The 16,375-nt window shown below is 42.3% G+C and overlaps 1 protein-coding gene across 8 annotated transcripts in view; it reads right to left on the bottom strand.

Moving 5' to 3' along the window:
* NYAP2 (neuronal tyrosine-phosphorylated phosphoinositide-3-kinase adaptor 2) overlaps window positions 1-16,375 on the bottom strand; it is a 268,339-nt gene that overhangs the window by 97,934 nt on the left and 154,030 nt on the right. For all 8 annotated transcript variants that reach the window (XM_019838751.2, XM_019838755.3, XM_019838752.3 and 5 more), the window contains one exon: window positions 11,920-13,026. In XM_019838751.2, the coding sequence (XP_019694310.2) occupies window positions 11,920-13,026 (1,107 nt within the window). The remainder of the gene's footprint in view (window positions 1-11,919; window positions 13,027-16,375) is intronic.

Raw genomic sequence — 16,375 nt, 5'->3', positions numbered from 1 at the left:
CAGAAGTCATAAACCTAGCTTGGCTTAGAGGCCAAAGTGAATTCTTCACAGGCTTCAGGTAACATTATCAATCAACCAAACAAGGACCAACCTGAGGCAATTTAATTTCGTAGGTTTGAAATTTCTCTTGGGCCCACATTGACAAAAAGCCTTCATTGTTTTGGCGTACCTCTCTTGTCATTAATCATTAGTAAGTAGTTAATAACTAATCAATCAAAGAATGAAACTAGTTTGTGAATCTAGGGGCAACTTTGATACTCAGAATGGGATAGCTTTGAGAGAGCAATACCTCACCTGAGTTCTGATCATTCTGTTGGGGGCTAACACCGAAACCGACTAAATCTTCTAGTTCCTGGGAATCTAGATTTCATTTTTTTTAAGTTTATGTATTCATTTTGAGAAAGAGCGCACGGGCAGGGGAGGGGCAGAGAGAGGGAGAGAGGGAATCCCAAGCAGGCTCTGGGCTGGACAGGGCAGAGTCCGATGCAGGGCTCGATCCCACAGATCATGAGATCATAACCTGAGCTAAAATTAAGAGTCAGATGCTTAACCGACTGAGCCACACACACCGCCCGGGGAATCCAGATTTACTTGAGTCATGGGAATAAAACCTACCTCAGGATTGCCCACCCATAACAATCCATGGATTCCCCCAATATTTATTTGCTGACCCTTTCTACCTTTTGTCTTTCTTCCTTTTTTCTTTCCCCACTTAATTGCATAGGTTTCATCTACAACAAGGAAATACATGCAAACAATAGGAAAAAAAAATATTTGATATCCTTTAAGTTCAGCTGCTCTGGACACACTTAGTGAGACAGGAAAGGCTGCTTCAAAAATTCATGTTACTAACACTCCCTCCTCCCTGTTAGATTCTATTTAGTATTTTCACTTCTTTCATTTGGGAAGAGCAAACGCCCAGATTCTCCAGTTGATTGGTTATTCCACTAGAAGTAGAACATGTAATTAACCTAGCTCCCATCAACTAACGACAATAATGAGCTCGCTTCAACCGAGAAGCACCATCCACCACTACAGACACTTCGTTAAATTTGGAATTGCCATCCATTTACTGAATCCTGAAAAACAGAGTTTTTGGAAAATTAAAAAAAAAAAAAAAGCTTTTCAAAGATTTTACAACTTGAACCCCTTGTCACCTGGCAGCACATATGGGCAAGACTTCCAGTCACACGATAAGAGCTACCTGGATTTATGCAGCACCTTTCTGCCAAAGAGGTTAAATGACCTGGTTGAATGTGCTTTCATCCTCCTTACCATCTAAGTTCAATAATGCATCACGTTAAGCAGATTAGAAGTCCTTCTTTGAAATGTTGATCTCTATGATTCTCTTAAAAAATGCATCTCTCTCTCTCTCTCTCCAAATGCTGAGAAGTGATCCATTTTCACAGCTATTCATTTATACAGAAACTGATGATGGTCTGACATCTACAAAATGGTCCACATTTAAATGCTTTATGGCTATATTCTTTACATCTTTCTCCTAATAAATCTGCCTAGAATGGAATAGACATTCTTTTAAACAGGACACTTAAGAGCAAAAGCGACAAACGCAGCATTCAACATAGGTCATTTTGGGCTGAATGACTATATTGATTTCAGTGTGGAGTTTTCTAAGTCATAGGATCTGATTTTTCTTTTTCTTTCTACTTAATGGTCAAACATTTCTCATATGTCTTTTGTTTCCTCGAGTATAACAGCCCTCTTAAGTCACTATGTCTATTAATTCAACAAGTTCAATAAATACTTATTGTGTATCAACGTTGAGAAAAATTGTATTGGGCTGAGGGCTGCCTTAAGTAAAATGATGGAAAGGTATGACCCTTGACCCCCTTGGCCAAATGTCTTAATAGGAAGAAGAAAAAAAAAACTTCACAATTTGTCAGAATAAGACACATACTGTTATAGAAGTACAAAGTGCTCTTGGAGTTTGAACGAGATTATTATTTGTAGACAATAGCATAAGAAAAACTCTGTGAAGAAGTAGGTAGGCTCTGAGCAGAGATTCAAGGATTAGACTTTGTTTTATGGACTTATGAGGAAGCCCTTCCAGAAAGAGAGAACAACATCAGACAGACCGTCTCACAGGGAGGAAGAGAATCATGTTTTGAGGGATGTACACATCATCCAGTAATCCACAGATGCATCAAACAACAGAGCCAGAAAAGACACACAGTTTCAGCACCTAACATTTTCATTTGAAAAGTGAGAAAACTAAGGCATTAAGAGATGGACTGACTTACCCAAAATCTCAAAGCTTTTTAATGGTTGAGCCAAGATGGAAACCATCTCTTGTGACATCCAGCCCCTGCCTGAGCCTTCTAGATCACATATAATTAGGAGCTAAGACAAATGTAGGGCCGACAGGCACGCCTTTACTTATAACTAATATTTTATTACTTATAGATGTCAAAGTGTTGAACACCTAGGATATTAAATAAAAATCAGAAATTGGATTTTTTCTTTGAGGCAATTCAATAGGAGGGAAAGAAATCAGTCCTCCTACTATATTAAATACAAGCTAAGGGAATCTTGTGTTGTTGTTGTTATTGTTTTAATAGACTGGTGTAGCTTTATTTCTGAATTGAAATGTTTTTGCATTTTATAAATGTAAAGCAGGGAGGGTTCTTCTTAATGGAGAAAATCGTTGATTAAATTGCCAACGAGAAAGTGCACTTAAAGATCCAGCAGCCGGAGAATATAAACACAGGGGATAAACACGTCTGCCTGCATCAATCAAAGACAGTTGCCAGCTACCCCCAGAAAGGTGAGCAATTATTTATGAAATTATGTCTTCTTCAGTGATTCTATGTTGCAATCCAAGAAGAAACTGAATGAGGAAAACAGACAATGTCATGGTCCCAATTAACCAAGAAGTCACACGCATTTGCAGAATCAAGGGATTTTACTTATACTCTTTTAACCTCATCATCTCGAAAAGAAATTTCTTGAGCTTTAAAAAATAGTAATAATTAAGTAGGTCAGTATGTTCTTGAAGAACTATGTTTTTTTTTTTCATTTTAATTTCAAAGATACGTGTCTGATTCTGTCATCCGCACATTAACACAAATCTAAAGAGAAAAGAGGTGATTCAAAGCTTACATGCTGCATAGGGCTCTTTCGGAGCGTTTGCTTTCCTAGATCAGTTTCTAGACTAGTGAGGCCAGGGCCCTCAGCGCCTTTGAGCATTGGCTGGGGTTTTTGATCCAGAAGCTACTTTTTCCCTTGGGCTAGCTACAGGCAATCAAACTATGACCTAATTATGGACAAGAAGCAAGCAGCCGAGGACAAAAGCCCTGATAACCTGGAAGTAGAATCATCTAGTTGGTAGCTCAGTGTTGAAAATCTCATGGACCAAAGAAATATACATGTACACTCTTTAGTTATACTTAGAGGCATGGAGGTGAGCACTCACATCTTTTTGCCCAGGTCATTTAGGTCCACTCGGCACATGAGGCCCACTGGGCAGACCACATGTCCTCCCTGAGGGGCAGCGCAGAAGCCTGCTGTACAGAAGAGCCCATCACAGTGACTACGATCTTCCAAAGTGAATTTGGGAGGGTGCTGAAAAGGTTTTCTAACCCCTTCCTAAATTGATGACAACCGTTAAGGTGTACATGCCATTGAAGAACACATTCGGCTTTCTCTTAGTAAGCTGATACCCCTGGGAGTGATAACACTCTAAGTCATTAGAGATTTGATAACAACTGCTATAATTTAATGGCAATAGGGAGGGGAAAGACATTGGGGGTGTTGGTCAGAAGTACATAAAGTATCATTAAAACCAGAAACTCTGGAGCCAAAAAAAAAAACAAAAAACCAAAATTGGATTCAAGTCCCAGATTTACTCCGTGTGTGACTCTGGGGAGGCTGTGCCTCAGTTTCTCCCATCTTTAGAATGACCATGTTAATATCGCCTGCGAGGATGGAATACATGGAAAATGCTTAGACTAGCGTCTGGCATAGAGGAAACATGTAAAAGTCTCTGCTACTATTATCACAGAAGCATTCTCAAGGAAAAGGTTGGGCACCACACACTTTTCCCAGGTCCCCACCACTCGCTTCTTTGATGCATACCGCTGTGGCCATCGTTCTTGAAATCTGGTCTTGAAACGGTTCCTAAGACAAACCTGTGTGACGTAGAAGAATTTTCCTAGAACTTCGCCACCTCATTCTCCATAACCGCCGTCAGCTCGGATGCCTGGGATCCTCGCTCTGTCATGACAGCTAGACCTCCTCATTGCCCTCATAATGCCTTCTTTCCCTGTCTTTCCAGGGAAGACCTCTATTCTGTCATATTACTGTCCCACATCAACTAGATCATGTGATTAGGTGCCCTTTATGGGAAGCACACCCTCGTTCTGGGTCGAGGCTCCATCGGAGGGCCCCCTCTGCTCTGGCTAGCCCTCCCCTTTGGGTGGCCTGGAACCATCTCGGCAGACCTCTGGGGTAGGGACCTCTACCGGCCTGAGTTCTCCTGCTTCCCTGACCAACAGCACCAGCTCCTACCTGAAGTAGCTCTTACTGGTGGTTCTCAAACTGAAGTGCTGAGGAATTCTGATAAAGAGAATGGCAAAGGCCTGGCATGACTAAGATGGATGGGCTAATGAACCAGAATAGACGTTCTTCACAGATCACCTGCCACATACCCCACTATGAAACTCCCAAGGTCTCTGGGAGAATCCAGACAGAGCAAAAATGGATTTCCCTACTGATTCATCCAGATGACCCTGACTTGTCTTCTTTGAAACTGCCAACCAACCCATAGCTTACTCAACGAAAGGAAAACAACATTCACTCATTTTAAGCTCTCCCCTCTCTCTGCCTTCTCTTACAAAAATTATGTTTTTGACGTTGTTAGAGGAAAACAGTGCTTTATAGGTTTCCCTTGCATACAAGTAGAGGGCATTGCTAATTATAGCCATATATCCTTGAGTTAGAGCAGGATTACTGGGGATTTCATTAAAAAATCAACATCTCAGGCCCAGCCTCCAGAGTTTCTCATTGAATGAGTCTCTAATAAGGCCCAGGAATCTGTGTTCTTTTTTTAAGTTCATTTATTTATTTTGAGAGAGAGAGAGAGAGAGAGAGAAAGAGCACGTGTGTACACGTGGGGAGGGGCAGAGAGAGAAGGGAGAAAAAAAAATCTCAAGCAGACTCCTCGCTGTCAGCACAGAGCCCAACACAGGGCTCAATCTCATGAACCATGGAGCATGACCTGAACTGAAACTAAGAGTCGGACGCTTCATCAGCTGAGCCACCCAGGTGCCCCAGGAATCTGTGTTTTTGAAAACACTCAGGTGAATATGCCACAAGACGTTCTTGGACCACTCGCCTAGGCTTTCTATGTCTTTACCTACATACTTCGAACCACTCAAGTACCTTCTCTGAAGCCTTGGTAGGTCATCACCGTCTTGGCTCAAGTGCATCATTATAACTTGGGTCCTGGCTCAACTTCCCCTCTAAGTAGCTGGAAGGAGACTTGCTGAGGCAGAAAATAGTCTGAGGCCACAGCACGGGACTCGGAGCAGAGGGAGGGGTGCAACCAACAAACGGCAGGAGAGGGACCTGACAAGGGTCGTGTCTTTATTTAAGATGTTTAATGAAAACTATAGGCTTTGGTCTTTCCAGTCCTTCTGGACTAGTCTGAGATAATCTTCAGGTGTTCTGAGTGTAGTTCGAGTCCCAAATGGCTTTGAAGAATCCAAGAATTCTACAAGTTCCTGATCCAGCCCCCAACTCTGGTCAGGAGGCTCCAAGTCACTGGGCATCCAGAAGATCTGGCCAAAGTCACAGGCTGAGGGCTTACCCACTCTCACAGCAAGTGAGAGACCCAGACTCATAGATTCTCTTCTCTGACATCCCCTTTGGCTTCTCAATACTTGCTTTTGCCCTAGCCACTCTTTTCAGCCCCTGCTTTCACAGGAATGAAAAGGAGGAGATATAAAGTCCTGAATTATTTTGCATTCTGAATTGTACAGAAGAAAGTATTGTTAACACACCAAACCAAATGTGTAGGTTCTCCTAAAATAACTAACTTTCATTTCAGGTTTCCTAGGACAGCCTAGTTCTTGGGAAGTCGATATTCTTACCAGCTCAGATAGGAATCCAAGAACTTGTCATTCAAGACAGTAAACTGGGTAAAGTGGCCTTTGAAAGTAAAGGTCACAGAGTCCCTACACTGAAGGTCACACACTTACATTGGATGAGAGGCTTCTAAGACAAAGTTGGGTATCTGTTCTTTGGCCTACAACTGATTAATGGTGTGATAGGACAATGAAGGAAAGAGTTGAAGGATAACAGAAGAGGTGGAGGGAGGGAAAGAGAGCCTATCTACATCAATAAAACTACCCGAAAGAAAGGTAGGAAGCCAGAAAACCACAAGAAACAAACATAAGAATTGAAATAACTTGAAATGATATAGCAGTAAAGGGTTAGTCAGAGCTACAAACTCAAATAGCCCCTGAAGACATCCCAGTAATTATTAAGCTATCAACACTGTACCACCGTTATTACAAATGGCCGGGGACAATGATGGTCACCACTGCGTGAGGTGTCTCCTGTTCAGGTCACCCTGCTAGACACTTTAAGTGCATTATCACACAGTTAAGCATACAATGATGATCACAACAATGACCCTGAATCATAAAGATGGCTACATTATGTTAGTATACCCTTCCTTTTTTTCTGAAAAGTGGTATAATATATAAATACAGAAATATATTTAAATTTTCAATTACTTTTATTTTTTACATGTATTTATTTTTGAGAGACAGAGACAGAGCACAAGAGGGTCAGAGAGAGAGGGAGACACAGAATCCAAAGCAGGCTCCAGGCTCTGAGCTGTCAGCACAGAGCCTGACGCGGGGCTTGAACTCACAAACTGTGAGATCATGACCTGGGCCAAAGTCGGATGCTTAACCAACTGAGCCACCCAGGCGCCCCCAGAAATATATTTTAAAAGATTGCCTTCCAAAATCATTCTTTGTTTAATTCAAAATTCTTTTTAAAATTAAATTAGTAAGAGTAAGTTGGAAATGTTGCTTCACTAGCAATGCCCAATATTTTAGCATTACTGTACCTCAAACAACCTACAAAAGGATAAAGGTGTGTGTGTGTGTGTGTGTGTGTGTGTGTGTCTGTGTGTCTGTGTGTGTCTGTGTGTGTCTGTGTGTGTGTGTTAAGAAAGTGAATGGAAAGGCAAAGGTTGCATTAGATTCCTAGGTTTATTTCATCAAACCCAAAAGACCCATTTATATTTACAATTGTAAAAATATAACATAGCATGTAAAAGTCTTAAATGGGAATATTTTCAAGAGGCTGAAAGATGAGATGTAACAGTACAAAATTGTACATCTCCGTTAATGTGGCATATTGTTGTGGATAATGAAACTCTTCACCAACGCCAACTCAACATCTTGGGTTTCTTTTGATTTTCTAATATTGATACCGGATGAGTGGGCCTACATCTTTGTTTTTCTTTGCTCTATCTTTAGGCCCACCATGTCTCTGTGTCCTTCCATGGTCTCTATGTGTGCCTTTCCATGTGCTTCATATATTGGTGGCCATATTGGCTTATATGTCTATTTCATCCTGTATTTGCATTTCTTTTGTATCTTTCTTGGTGCCTTAGTCTCTGAATTAGTCACACTGCTTTTTTATGTTTCTAATTTTTCCTTAAATTTTCTATTAACATCTCTCCACTTATACCTTTCCTATCTCATGCTCTCCCTCGGGGGTATTATAGAATTTAATTATATTCTTCATTGTGACTTGAATGTTTTTATAGGAACATGTATTCATGCATTTATATTAAACATAGGCAAAATCTTTCTTTTAAAAATATTTATTGTTTTTTTTAAATGTTTATTTATTTATTTTGGGGAGAGAGAGGGCCGGGGAGGGGCTGAGACAGAATCCCAAGCAGGCTCCCAGTTCTCGGGGCACAGCTTGACGCAGGGTTTAATCCCACCAACCATGAGATTGAGCCGAAATCAAGGGTCAGATGCTTAACTGACTGAGCCATCCAGGCACCACCTCCCCCAAGAAAATATTTTTTATTTGAAGAGAAAAATATTCTAAACACTATTATGGTGAATACTCCAAATTCACTGTCAACATATCTGTACTTTGCCTACTTCTCATAAAGACAAAAATTTACAGCAATAAAATACAAATGAATCACCTCTTACATGCCTCATAGATTCCATCTCTCTGCACAAAATTAAGAAATAGTAATCATAACCAATTGAGATAAAATTTATTATCATGAGAGAGACTATTAAGTGTCCTCACATAGAACAAAGCAACATTACAATGTCCCATCAACCAGGGGAAAAAACTTCCTAGAACAATTAATACAAAGGCCTTATTTAGAAAATCATGCAGTGAAATGGAATTTATTTCTTTCCTATTGCTCAATCCGTATCAACAGCTGTAAAGCTTTTAAGATATGAAAGTAATGTTAGGTGTATCATTACAGATTATTTAAAAAATTTTTTTTCAATGTTTTATTTTTATTTTTGAGAGAGAAAGAGAGAGAGAGAGAGAGAGAGAGAGAAATGCAGAATCCAAAGCAGGCTCCAGGCTCTGAGCTGTCAGCGCAGAGCCCTACACGGGGCTTGAACCCATGCACTGCGAGATCATGACCTTCACAGAAGTCAGAAGCTCAACCGACTGAGCCACCCAGGCGGCCCACGTTATAGATTATTAAGATAAGAGTTGAAGGCACATATTTTATGTAACATAGATTTTTCAAGTTAAAACAAATATTAAATTTTCTTTGAATTGAGTATTAGTAAATTATCGTAGTCGGCACTTCCAGGAAAGCCAGAGGGTATGGAGGATAGAAATACCAGCCTGAACTTTGTTCTTTAAATGTAAAAAACAAAAAATACTTGAGATTTAGGAGTCATGAATGTCTACTACCTCATACCATTTATTCTGTTCCTATGGTATCAGTAGGTGTCTATAAATCCTATCTGACAAGACTAAAGGGGAGCGTTGCCTCACTGAATACACTAACAACAGTGATTATAGGTTAACTCTCAAATATCAACAACTTTGGATCTACTTTTCAAATTACAGAAAGATCCTGAGAGCCACAATGCTTTTTTTAGCCTCTGATAGTGTCTATTTTCTTCTGGAGTCCAAAGTAAATAATATGAAATTATTCTTTGCACTATCTGCATTTTTCTTCCCGTCCCTTCACATACAGTAAGATATCGAAGTTAACGTACCACAAGACATGCCCTTTCTCGGAAGGGTTGATACACGGTTAATAGCACACGAAAGGAAGAAATTCAATCTTCAGATCCCTAAAAGCTATAAAGAGCCTGGATCACTTTTCCATGTATAAGCTTTGTTTCACAAGTACACAAAGCTCGTTTTGGACTCGAATGGAGAAGTCTGTGACATATAGCACATAGCCGAATTCTAACAGATGGATTTTTCTTGAAATAACTTCATTAGTTAATCATTTCTTTTACATATACTTTTTCTAGCTAATTGGTATAGCTGCCAGCTGGAGCTGTTAAGGATCCTCCAAAGAAACTGGTAGGTAGGGAGAAAATCCAATAATTTCACCAATTCTAGAATGAAACGTCCATTAATTTCACACTAACCATCACATATTTTGAAAGTAAAATCTTTTTCTTTCATTTTTTTCCTCCAACTTGTTCCAAAAATCTTAACCGATCTGTGCTTAAACCAAATCAATCATCTAGAAGAAACTTTAAACTTTGATAAATTATTTAGGTCAGGGTTTACCAAACTTGCCTCCCCTGACATGGTGGCCCAGATCATCTTTTTGTGTTAGCTTTTAAGCAGCATCTCTGCCTCTATCTTGATATTAGTGGTGTCCCTAGTTGTGACAACTGAAAATGTCTCCAGGCATTTCCGAAAGTCCTTGGGGCCCAAATTGTTTTTTACTGAGAACCATTATTTTATTTTATTTTTGTTTTATTTGAGAGAGAGAGAGAGAGAGAGAGAGAGAGAGCGTGAGTGGGGGAGAGGGGAAGAAGGATAAAATCTTAAGCAGGCTCCACACGCTCTGACACTGATCCCGATGCAGGGTTAGGTTCCACGACCCTGGGATCATGACCTGAGCTGAAATCAAGAGTCGGATGCTCAACCAACTGAGCCACCTAGGTGCCCCAAGAACCCTTATTTTAGAAATAAATTGCTCCTTATTGTTAATTCAGTTTAACACTAATTTTAGGGGCGTCAAGGTGGCTCAGTCAGGTTAAGTGTCTGACTTTATTTTAGCTCAGGTCATGAAATTGAGATTTGTGAGTTTGAACCCCATGTCAGGCTCTGCGCTGACAATGTGGAACCTACTTGGGATTCTCTCTCTATCTCTCTCTCTGTCTACCCTTCCCCTGCTCGTTCTCTCTCTCTCTCTCTCTCTCTCTCTCTCCCTCTCTCTCAAAATAAATAAACTTCAGAAAATTAAAAAAAAATCATTTTAAAAATGCATGTATGTATTTAACTTCAGACATGTCTAATAGATTAGAATTTTTTTCCCTTTAGTCAGGTAAATGAAATGATTTGGGGGGCAGGGGATTACTTAAGCAGTAATACTTACATAAATCTCTCTGGGTGAACAAGCAGAAAAGGCAGGATAAGTGGCTTCTAACTACCAATACATATTAATTATTCTAAGAAATGCCGTCATCATCTCCATCGTCGGAAGTATTGATTTTTTGTTTTTCCTTTAAGGAAGGAACTCAGTGTGACTGTGGAAGAGGATATATAAAATCCTGCATTGGGATGATCTGAGATGAAAATGATTAATTACCAGTTTAGGTACCTAAGACATTTTTAAGCCAGGGAAAGCAGTGTAATTTCATGAAACGGACACTGAGAAAACTGGGATTTGTTTGGGCTTTCCTGTAAACTTATGAAGTGATTTGGGGCTCACAAAAGGATTAGTCATTCATATAGAGACATTTCCCCATCTTCGGAGTTCAGTGGCCACCCATTCACCACTTAGTGGTCTTTCTGTAACTTATATATCAGCGTCTCTAGGAAGAGTAACATAGGCATAAGATTCTAATTACCAGAGTTGTTAAAAGGGAAGCAATGAGCCTTTTCCAGTTTAGGGTGAATGTAAGAATATCACAGCACGAAGTGTGCAAGGAGAATTGTTCATTGCATTAAGAGAAATACTAAGTTCCATTCTAATTTCTATGCTTCCAGCAAAAGCGTCGGACTAGCATTTGCTCAAGTGGGTTTTTAACGTAAAGAGAAAGATACATGTTAACATTTATCAATATGTTTGAATGTCTACCTTTTTCTCAAAAAATCAAGACATTTACCCCAAAATTCCATAGTGACCTGTTTACTTTGTTGGACTTTCCCAGAGCCACTGTGACCGTTTAGATTTTACACTTCGTCCCACAAAAAGTCATTCTTCTTTTTCATAACATCTCTTCCCTAGGCCCGCTGTCCCTTGGAGTGCTTCCAGAACGCCCTGTGTCTTTCAGCACCGCAAAAGTTAAATAACCCACTTTGCAATTTCTCTCTCTCTCTCTCTCTCTTTTTTATAGGGTTTGTGTGTGTGTGTTTGTGTGTGTTTTGTTGTTGTTGTTGTTGTTTTTGTTTTTGTTTTTTTTGAGAGCAGCGGAGACAGGGTGCAAAGCAGGGGAGAAAAAGAGACACAATCTGAAGCAGGCACCGGGCTCTGAGCTTGACGCGGAGCCCCAGGAGGGGCTGAACTCCACATGAACCCTGAGGTCACGACCTGAGCCAAAGTCAGCCGAGGGAAACGACTGGGCCACCCAGGCGCGCCCCCACTTTGGAATTTCAACTGGAAGGACCCAAGGCCCTGCCCTCGGGGCTTCACCTGCACACCCGGGGTTTCGCCTTACTTCTAAGGGAACGTGGACTCTGCACACTTACTCTCTGCGGGGTCCTTAGACCTGCGGCCGCTCGACGACGACTTGCGCAGCAGGCTCCGCCCGGAGGTGAAGAGGCTGGTCAGTTCTTCCAAGGGGCTCGTGGGGGTCCTGGAGCGGGAGGCGCCCGGCGCGGGGCCGTAGGTGTTCACCGCCGCGTTGACCATCTTGGCCCCGTCCTGCGACACGGGCCTGGCGCTCGGATGCGGCCCCGCCGGGGAGCCCCTGGACAGGCTGCCCGGGTGCACCGCGTCGTAGGGCGGCGGCCGCTTGAGGCTGAGCGGGGTCAGGGACCGCCCCATGCTGACCGGCGACGGCGAGGCCGAGTGGCTCTTCGGGTAGCCGTGCGGGGACTGCGTCCGGTACAGCGTGGACGGCGGGGGCGGGGACGAGGACAGCACGGTGGCCGCGGAGGCCGCGGGGCCCGGGCCCAGGGCCGCCGCCTGCTCTTTGTCCAGCTTGGGATGGCCGGAGGCGTGGGAGGGCAGTGCGGACGGCGACGCGCCAGGCTGCTGCTTCATGTAAGACACGTTTTCCAGCACCGGCAGCTTGGTGACCTCTAGCGGGGTGAGCGGAGACTCGTCGGAATTGGGGGAGCACTGCACGGGCGCGGGGGGGAACACCAGCAGCGGGGGTCTGTGGGAGAGCAGGTTGGGGAAGGGCGGGGGGATGTCACAGAGCAAACCCTTTGGAGTACATGGCACGGAGGACTTGGCGAAGTCCGAGTCAGGCACCGTGGGAGTAGCACACTGCGAAGAGCAACTGTGATGGTCAAGGTCACATTTGGAATCTTGGCCCAAGTCGTCGAAGATGGGGTATTTCATCTCCTCGTAGACGGCCTCGCTCTGGTCGTCGTCCTCCTTCCTGAAGTCTCTGAGGATGTTGCCCACCATCTCGATGTACACGGGCTCCTCCTCCTCGGGGTCGCCCGCAGGGCTGCTGACATGGGACAGGGAGGGGTCGCGCGGGAGCGACGTCCTCCGCGGCCCATGCTTCTTAATGTACGTTTCATCGAAAGAGGTGCTCAGCTGAGTGTTCGGGTTGCGTTTGGGTTTGGGAGGAGGGATCTTCTTGGAATATTCATCACTGTGGGGTCTCGGTTTGGCGGACACTGCAAAAGAGAAAATTTAAAAAAAAAGGTAAAATAGATTATTACAATAGGAAAGACTTCAAAAATGACTTGTACTCGAGTTGGCTCCTAGGAACTTTTTTTTTTTTAAGTTTTTATTTATTTTTGAGACAGAGAGAGACAGAGCATGCACAGGGGAGGGGCAGAGAGAGAGGGAGACACAGAATCCGAAGCAGGCTCCAGGCTCTGAGCGGTCAGCACAGAGCCAGACTTGGGGCTCGAACTCACAAGCTGTGAGATCATGACCTGAGCTGAAGTCAGATGCTTAACCGACTGAGCCATCCAGGCGCCCCCCCCCCTTTTTTTTTAATGTCTATTTGTATTTGAGACAGACAGTGTGAGAGCTGGGGACAGGGAGAGAGAGAGAGAGAGGGAGACACAGAATCCAAAGCAGGCTCCAGGCTCTCAGCTGTCAGCACAGAGCCCCGTGTGGGGCTCAAACTCACGGACCTCGAGATTATGACCTGAGCCTAAATCATAAGCATAACTGACTAAGCCACCCAGGCGTCCCTACTGCTATGAATTTTTGATCGGCATGGGAGGTGGTAATCTGCTTCATTTCTAGTTTGAGGCTTAGACTAAAACTCAAAAAAAGTCAAACACTTTCCATATGTAGGAAAACCTGATAAAACAGTACTAATATTTGTCTTCAAACTAATATTAATAATCCGACACTGACAAATGCATTAACCAGGGCAATTCGTCCCTCTGCCTTAGAATTTCTAAAGAGAAACCTTCTGATGAAACATGTTCCATAAAAACGATCATGAACTTCATAAAGATTAACCTCCAAGAATTAAGTGAGAAACTCAGGAGGACAAAATCAAGTTTCTTTGAGCACAAATGGTCACAAAAATACCATGGGATTTGAGCCCTTTTAATGTTATGGCTATTGCAGATGATCGCATCTCTCTTTCATTTAGGATAAAAATGTCCTAGCCTGCTAGACTTAATCTCTGCCTTGGTTCAGATAAATAACTTCTATACAGATGGGTCTGATATTTCAAGGGAAATTGATGTGAAAATCTTATGAGGCTAGACAAGTTAATCTCTGAATCTCCAGGTATTGTTGATTAGGGTGTATTTGTCTGTTTTTGTTCATGAGATCTCTTTTGATATCCCAAATGCTATCTTGGAATGAATTTATTAGGTATGTTGCACTGAGACATCAGAACCCCCTCGAGCGCCTTACAAGGAAATAAACCAGAGAATGCTGTGTAAGCTTCAAGAATAACTTTTGGAAACTCACAACAGATATACGTACGAGTGCATTCAACAGCCTACTGCGGGCACCCCTTGTAGTGAAACGTAAACTCTGACACTATACAGTGGGGTGGAACAGGTTGGCAACTTGTCTGTGACTGAAATCAATTATTTAGCATGCAGGGAAGGTACTGGCATCTTGTTATTATCTCATTAGCTCATTGTGCTGATATATGATTACAATGATTATCATTATTATGCGGTGTGGTGGAATGCAGTTACGGTAAATAGTAGCATATAATGTAAGGTGACAGTATAGCTTATAGGTGTAAAACGATTGAGAAAATAACAGGCTTCCCGACAATTTGCAGCCTTAAGGGCGGGGACGGGGGTCTCAAGGCACAAATCAGGAAACACCTGAGATCATTTTGCTTTTTTCAATTAGCATACTATGACACAGGAGTTTTTCTAAAGCTTACTAAAGGAGAAGCGAGCGCTTAAAGATTAGTTAGCAGGCTGCTCTGCACATCAAAGATGGCTTCAGAGGGAGGAAGCTCATCAAACATTCTAGAAGTGGTTATGTCTCTCACTTTTCTGGGTCATTCTTTCAAATATTCTACTCTTCTGTGCCCCTAATGAGTGAGTTTTTACTCACTACAATCAAACACCTCTTTGAAGGGAAGTTTCTTAATGTATCTGGGCTTCTCCTTTAACTCATATCGGGGAAAAACTAGATGCTGAGTTCCAGGGGGTTATAGCAATAGAGTCTGTTAGTGCCAAAAGGGAAAAGCCTAGAGACACAATTGGGTGAAAAATACCTAGAGAATTCTTTAGGAGGGACTCAGAGTGGACCAGTAGCTCCTCTCTGTATCTCTCACTGGTCTTAAAGTTTACTGGTTTTAAAGACTACTGTGTATGTTAATTTTCATGAATTAAAAAACCCATCAGATGATATATAAAAATGTGAGCCCGATGCATAAAGTAAAATTAGACATAATTGAATAAAGTTGACTTAGTACTTGAGGGCCAGGGAGTTAATACGCAGAGGAACAAAAGCCTATCCAGACCATTCTTCTGAAGCTAGTTTCCTGCCTTCTTCCACCTCAGAGTCTTATTTAGGCGAAGTAACTCACACTCTGGGAAAATATTTGCCACTGATTATTGGGTTCTAGAGATTGAGTGGGTTGGGCTAAAGGGGAAACCTTAGAGGAGAGAAGTCTGATTGGCGAGGTGCTCTGTGAATGGAGGGTAAACCTAAAGCTAGGAATTAATATGTCCATGAGATGATAATTCATTATATGGGAGTGGTCACATGTAGAATAAGATTAGCCTTTTTATACCTTCTAAATTATAATCTGCGTTTGTTTTCTTTAGCCTTTCATAAAGTCTGATATCCCCGCCTAGACTTGGGTAGTTGTATGGAAAGAAATAACAGGACAGGCCGAATTCAAGCATCTGAGCCCAAGACTAGGAAGCAGACTACACTAAGGGAAGACTATAACCCAGGATTCCCAGGCAGGGAGGGGTCAGTGGTAGGGCTGGTAATGACTTGATACTTAGGGAGGCAGTAGCCTCACGAACAACCTTGGAACCAACGTCCCTCTTCCCACATAGATTAGAAGATGGCCTTTGGAATGGGCACGACCGATGCTTGGGTTATACTCAAAATGTGAGCAGATGACACTCATTCTGTGTGCCAAAAGGAAGAGAAAAAAATAGGTAAAAATACTTCATATCTATGAAATGATTGAAGAAAGAAAAGGTTTTGTTCGAGAACACAGCATAGAATTAAAGTACAGCAACTATTCATTAGGAAGGAATATAGGCAATCCATTTGTACTATGAGACCACTTCAGTGCCAAACTAAACACAGATATTGTCTTACCAGGGGAATAAAATATAATATGTGACTCTTACGGTGACTCTTAGATAATCAAAATTCACTTTTACTATGGACTGAATTGCATCCCTCCCACAGTAACGTGTTGAGGCACTAACCCCCAATATAATGGTATTTAGAGATGGTGCCTTTGGGCGATAATTGGGTTTGGATGAGATCATGAGGATTGGGCCCTTATGGCCAGGGGCGGGGGAGTGGGGGGGGAGGGGTCCACCATGTGAGTATGTA

This window comes from Felis catus, chromosome C1 (assembly GCF_018350175.1).
Source record: "Felis catus isolate Fca126 chromosome C1, F.catus_Fca126_mat1.0, whole genome shotgun sequence".
Lineage (NCBI taxonomy): Eukaryota > Metazoa > Chordata > Mammalia > Carnivora > Felidae > Felis > Felis catus.
Note: the sequence above shows the minus strand (reverse complement) of the source record. Positions and strands in the feature narration are given on the sequence as shown.